The sequence below is a fragment of the Carya illinoinensis genome, chromosome 16 (genome assembly GCF_018687715.1).
Source record: "Carya illinoinensis cultivar Pawnee chromosome 16, C.illinoinensisPawnee_v1, whole genome shotgun sequence".
NCBI lineage: Eukaryota > Viridiplantae > Streptophyta > Magnoliopsida > Fagales > Juglandaceae > Carya > Carya illinoinensis.
The window spans coordinates 25,027,357-25,033,943 of record NC_056767.1 but is presented as its reverse complement, the minus strand read 5'-3'; the positions used below and the strand labels follow the sequence as shown (position 1 = coordinate 25,033,943).

Sequence of the window (6,587 nt, the reverse complement as noted above, 5' to 3'; positions counted from 1 at the left end):
AAATATATAGATTATGAAAGACAAATTAATAAATCCCGAAACAGATATAGGAATTATAAAAGAGTTAAGCTGTGGGATTTTCTCTTTTTTAATATTGCAAAAACTCAGCTAAAGTTGCTTGAAAGGGTGGGTCCAGTTTAAACTCAGCCAGAGGACTTTCTCCATTGATATTTTCCCCTACGTTGTAATCATATTTAAGAAGAGAAAGATAATATTAATCATGATTTGGTAAATTCACGGAAACATTTGCAGTACAAAAGAATCTGAATGTGGAGGAAGCATTCTTGCATAAGATCATGAACGAGAATATTTCATCTTGGCAACAAAAAATGTAAAACTTAAATCAACAAAAAATTTTAGTATTTTTGATGGAATGGCAATCACCTTGGTCGGCTGTAAAATGGACCGTTCTGTTAAATAGTTGTAGAACATAAAGGGAATGCTGTCCTTTGCTTATCCTTGTACTAGCAACTGATGCAGATTGTATTCTATCTGTCTCAATTCAGTTACAAAATCAAAATGGAAGAACTCCACAAAAAGAAAATTTTTCAAAACACTGATTACAACAATTTCAATGGATTTCTACAAACAAATATACAACCTTGAGGATAGCTGCACTGTGATGAATAAAAAAGGGAATTGAGAAAAAAGAATCACAATCTCAAATTGGATTGAATGTAGAGAAGTCAACACATCACTTTCTCAGACTTGTCCAAGGCAATCTAGAACTTCACCCCATATTTTTACAGTCCAATGACAGAGAGTATGATGGTATAGTTTGCTCTTCTAGCCTGCTTCTTCTGCAATTGATGGCAGAGCCTTCTGATGGCCACTGCCTGTGGATGTGCTTGGCCTGGGAACTTGAGAACTAGTTATTGGCTTCTACAACGGCTTCAAAGCATCCATGATCTCAGCAAACTTGGGTCTCAATTTTGGGACTCTAGAATGTGAAATTGGATCTTTTGTTAGGAATGCATAAATGAATTTTGAGGTACTCGATAAACTGTCACAACAACGTTAAACACAAAAATAGAATTCCGATCCAAAACTACTAATTCATAAGAGAATTTAACCTTTTATGATCTTTTTCAATGGCATTATCATTATCTGCTTGGGCAACAGTTTATACTCAGTTTTTTCAAAGAGAGCACAAAGATCATTCCTTGTCCATTCTCGGTAGGAATGAATTGGACAAGGAAGACAGTTCTTTTGGAGAAAAGAAGATAAGAAGATAAGCCTTAACTATCATATTCTTAATCAGTAAAACAGAGGATTTTTTTTTTTTTTTTTTCTATACCGATTTCTGTATTTATATGGAAAAAAAAAATACGAGAAAGGAACAAGATATACCAACATATATATGGACTTTAAATACTAAACATAACAGTAATATTATGATTCGATCTATTCCAACTTATAGGCTTATTGCTAATTGGCATAAAGACGAGGGCTTGGAACATGCAATTTTTCCTTAGCAGTTGACATACTGCTGATCTTGACAAAATCAGAGGAACAATATCTAGTTATGTAGCTGTTTTGGAGCCCAATCATTTGTCAAGTTAAGCAATTTTCCAATTTGAAAATAAAAAATTGCAAGTTCAAAGACCTTCTCTCTTTGCTTGAAGATTTAAAAATCTTAACAAGGACTTGTTATATGGTTATGCAAACCCAACGAGAACAAAAAAAACCACAAGAAGAATAGTTAGACATTCAGCATACAATAGGAGTGACGGGATCTCTCCAATGCCACATTCAACATTCATAGGAAATTTGGATCAGAGCCGGAACAAACTTACCTTTGGATTTATTCCTCCGTTTCTGTGTCATAAATGTATTTGTCATTAATTTCAACATAAGGAATGTCAGCTATCTTGCGCCACTCTTCTTTCCGATCTTTCTTGCAGCGTTTCTCCAGCAGAGGGCATCCTCGGATATAAAGTGTCTGTAGTGAGGGAGGCAGGCCATTCTTTGGTAAGGACATCAACTTTTCGCAATTATTGATACCAAGGTCTAGGAGTGAGGGAGGCAGGCCATCCTCTGGAAAACACGTGAGCTTCTCGCAGTCATAGATCGACAAATATTTAAGAGACGTGAGTTTTCTTAAGCCCTCGGAAGACAGGCATTGCAGATTCGAGAATTCTGAGATGCGGAGGGTTGTTAGAGAGGCAGGCAACGTCATCTCTGGAAAGGACACCAGATTCTGACATCCACCAATGTCAAGATGATTTAGGTAAGTGAATTTGTCCAGCCCCCAATCGAACAAGGCTTGAGTGATTTTAATATCAGAGATCACAAGTATTGTTAGGTTTGTGGGAAAACCTTCTTTGGGAAATGATAAAATGCTCGGAGAATGGGAGATGGTGATTTCTGTAAGAAACGAGTTATGATGAAAACTCTTAGCTACTGACTCCAGCTTCGGACAATAGGTAATATGGAGCTTTTGAATCGTGGCAGGTAATTCTCCGCTTGGTGTTAAGGATTCAAGGGATGGACAATTCCTAACAATCAATTTCTCAAGAAGAGATGTGATGCCACTACTGCAAGTACCGTTGTTGTTTGTATCATTATCATCATCCCCCACCAAATTCCTCATACTCTTGCAGTCACTTATAACTAGCGACTTTAAAGTTGGAGGCAGATGGCTTCTTGCAAAATGCGTTAGCGAACCACAATTCCAGATATCAATAGACTGAAGACACGTGTTGTTGTACAACAATGCCTTGGGTAATGATTCCAAGGCTATGCAATTCCAAATATGAATAGACTGAAGACACGTGTTGTTGTACATCAATGCCTTGGGTAATGATTCCAAGGCTATGCAATTCCAGATATGAAGATTTTTGATTCTGAGTTGGAGACGCTCTTGATCAACTTCTTCCGCCACCATAGAGACTAGTTTGAAACAATGAAAAATTTTGAGATCACGGATAAATGGGAGATCATGTGGCAGTGATCCCATGTTGTCTGACCACAAATTCGTCAGCTCCTTATAGTTATCAATAGTTAACTCTTCCAACTCTGCCAACCCTTCCATATAAGAAATTGGTGAAAGTGATCTGCTGAATGTTATTGATTCGAATGTAACCTTGCTTCCACACACCACCCCTCTGGAATTCTCAATGTTAAATTTGCATTTATCTGGAAAGCATGAAATTGAGACCACCAACTGCGCACAATCAATTATCTCAACTTTGTTTAGTAAAGGAACGTTGTTTGGTAACTTCCCTAATAGCTTCGGACACTTACGAAGGCAAAGCTCACGTAGGTTTGGGAATTCTTCACAAGGACTCCAGTGCTCCCACTCCTCCATGTCTCTGAAATGCAAAGTCTCTAAATTACCGCCACAAAATTCAGAACCAACACTCTTCACGTTACGCATGCCCTTGATCCAAAGATTTTTGAGTGATGGCAAATATTTCCCCAATGGAGGTAATGATGTGCACTTGTAACAATTTTTTAATCTCAAGGACACCATTTGAGGAAATGAAGGAGATGTTAACCAATTAGGAAATTTTGTACCACCATAGTTAGTTATATGGAGCTCCTTCAAAGCGTCATGAGGCTGTAGCCCATTTAGTACCTCCAGGTCACTTGTCGTGTCTCTTGACTCATCAATGTCCCCCAACTCATCAATGTCCCCCGACTCATCAATGTCCCCACTCCATTTCAACCACAACTCACTAATTTTCATCTTTTTAATTAATTCAGCATCCTTTGCATCCTTCGGTTCAATCACATTCTCTAATCTTGAAATGCAGAGTTTCCCTCGAAGATGCTTCAAAGGTCCAAGCTCCTTTATTCCAGAGCAACTGTCTTCTTCCAAAACGAGATTAGACAGTGTTTGAAGACAAGTAAGTTTACCTATTTGCATAGGCATTCCTTCCAAACTATCTGCACCTTCAATGTTGAGGTGGCGCAGGTTGACCAAGTTTCGAAACATTGAAGGTAATTTCTCTAGACGAGTACAATCTTCCAACAACAATGTTTGTAAGTTGTAGAGACTAGTTATTGATTCTGGCAGGAATCTAATTCGAGTTTCTGAAAGGTCAAGGTACCGCAGATGCTTCAAATCACCAATAGAATCCGGTAGCTCCGTTATGCAGTATCCGTTGAAAGATAACGCCCTTAAACAAAGTAATTTTGGAACCAATTCAAAAGGAACATGATGAGCCAAATAGCAATCACCTGGATCTGGTAGCATGAGAGGTAAGAATGTACGTAAACTTTTGAGTTTAGAAAAAACCTCAAACTTTTTAGTTACATCATATCGGCTTCCCAAATAAGATGAGTGGCGTGCCTTTATAGGAATATTCTCATGCTTATTACCTCCAACCCTATCTTCCATTCTAAAGCAAGTATCGCCTGCAACTGACTGAGCCAAATCATTGATGAGGTCATGCATCACAAATTGTGATTCATTAATATTGCGTGACTTTTGGAAAAATGACCTTGACAACAGATCGCGAAAATAGTCTTTACCCAAATCTTCCATTTCCTCTTCATCTTGTCGTGGTTGAATCAAACCTTCTGCCATCCATAACAGAACCACATCCTTCTCCTCAAATTCGTAGTCCTTTGGTAGTATTGAGCAGTATGCAAAACACCTCTTTAAATGTGAAGGGAGATTGTCATAGCTTACCATAAGAGAGGTAGGAATTTCACTTTCTTTCACTGGAATATCCCATATCTTATTTTTCAAAACTTTTTCCCACTTAGTGCGGTCTTCACCTTCACTGAGTAAGACTCCTGCAATAGTTTTAACTGCCAATGGCAAGCCTTTACACCTTCTAACGAGTTCCTCACCAATATCTTTAAGGTCCGGATGCGCACTGAAGTCTCTTGCACCCAATGCATGTTGGGTAAATATGGACAAACAATCTTCATCTGACAACAACTCCAACTGAAAAGGCTCAACGTCCTTGTTTCGCATTAGTGATGAGACTCTGTGGTTACGAGTTGTGACAATAATACTACTTCCAGGAGCCCCAACTTCGAAAGGGGCCCGTAGGCGAGTCCAATCATTGTAGTTCTCGTTCCAAACATCATCAAGAATTACTAGGAACTTTTTCCCACGTAGTTGCTCCTTCAATTTTTCTTGCAACCAATTTAGATCTTTGCCCTCACAGTTTTCCGAGATCAAAGACTGTAAAATTGTTTTGGTAACTGCAGCAACATCAAAATCTTCAGAAACACAAGCCCATTTTTGCGGATCGAAAAAGCTCTGCACTTTTTTATCATTGTAAACAAGCTGGGCGAGGGTTGTCTTTCCGATACCCCCCATACCAACTATAGGAATCACATTGGGTACTTTATTCGAAGCATCACTATGTTTTTCACTGACCAATAATTGAAGTACAGCCTCTTTGACTTCCTCCCTACCGTATATGTAATCTTTGGTCACCACAGAAGTTGAGGGAGGTATCTTTCTTTTGCTTGGCCTCGGACTAGAATTTTCCTTCAAATGAAGTTGATCTTTTTGTGTCACGAGATCATTAAATCTAGTATTTATTTCCTCTATCTTTGACCCCAGCCTAAACTTGATCTTAACAGCACTTGGAGTAAAACTAGTACAACAAGCAGGGACGAGATTTCGTACCTTACTAGCGCTAGCCTGACGTTCACCGGCCATCAACTTGCGTTGCAAAGCTTTTGTGGCGAACTCATCCAGTATATCTTCCACGTCATAGGCCAAGTCTCTGAGATCATCAAGCCAAGCTTTCACCGTCTTTTGAGTCTGTTGCTTCTCCTCTGCATCATCAAGCACGTCTCGAATTCTTGTCAACGTTTTGCCCCACTTGTCCAGCTGCTTGCGAAGTCCCTTTAGGCTAGCAAATTTCAGCAACTCGGGAGACGCCAGTCGGTCAAACAACACATCAAGGAATGCAGAAAGAAGGAGCTCTGCCATTGTTTTCGTCAGAGAAAGGAATGGAATTAAGGAGGAAGTATGCAAATTAAAAACACTACTGTTTTAGGCCCTTTTTGTTTTCGTGAGAGAGAAAAGAAGGAAGCAAGACAATAGCAAGAATCCCCCCTTTTTTTTTTTAAGGAACGTGGGAGGGACCTAACTTATTGGAAGTATGAATAATTGTACTAGCTTTGCTCTGTATAATTGTATAACATGCTGGCTTCTTTCTCATGTTTATATATGCTTTTTCTCTTTTTGTGATGATTCTTTTCTTTTATTTGGTTGAGTCACATGGTGAATGGCCCACCACATGAATAATTGTACCAGCTTTCCAGTACTCTGGTTTTTCTTTTGATTCATTTAATTCAATCACATGGTATGGACTGCTCCACCACATGACTTGTGTTCAAGTCTCCTTTTTTCAAGTCTTTTTCTAGTACCCTGTTTTTTCTTTGATTTCTCTTATTCAATCACATCTGTGGAATCCATGGAGAAGTCCCACGCAGAGATGAAGAATTGAAAAAAACAGAGGAAGGAAAATATGAATTTTATTATTGCTGCGTGAACACTCGACTTCAGAATTAACTCACAGAAGAGTAACATCAACTATTTAAACATGAAAAAGGAATAATTTGTTACAGGAAAAATCACATGACAAATAACGTAAAACTCCTAAGAGATT

General features: G+C 38.6%; 1 protein-coding gene across 2 annotated transcripts; it reads right to left on the bottom strand.

Annotated features, from left to right (window-relative positions):
• Positions 1-462: 462 nt before the first annotated feature.
• LOC122299151 (putative disease resistance RPP13-like protein 1) lies at positions 463-6,158 on the bottom strand. Of its 2 annotated transcripts, XM_043109154.1 has the most exons (3): positions 3,382-6,158; positions 1,797-3,312; positions 463-940 (listed from the first exon to the last, which is right to left on the bottom strand). In XM_043109154.1, exons 1-2 carry the CDS (start codon positions 5,903-5,905, stop codon positions 1,805-1,807), a joined length of 4,032 nt encoding a protein of 1,343 aa, XP_042965088.1. In that variant the 5' UTR covers positions 5,906-6,158; the 3' UTR covers positions 463-940; positions 1,797-1,804. The 2 variants fall into 2 exon arrangements, with proteins under 2 accessions (XP_042965088.1, XP_042965087.1); XM_043109153.1 differs by having other exon boundaries at positions 1,797-6,155.
• Positions 6,159-6,587: the final 429 nt, after the last annotated feature.

Coding starts and splice junctions, on each gene's coding strand:
- LOC122299151 (XM_043109153.1), bottom strand. CDS start 5,905: ATGGCAGAGCTCCTTCTTTCTGCATTCCTTGATGTGTTGTTTGACCGA.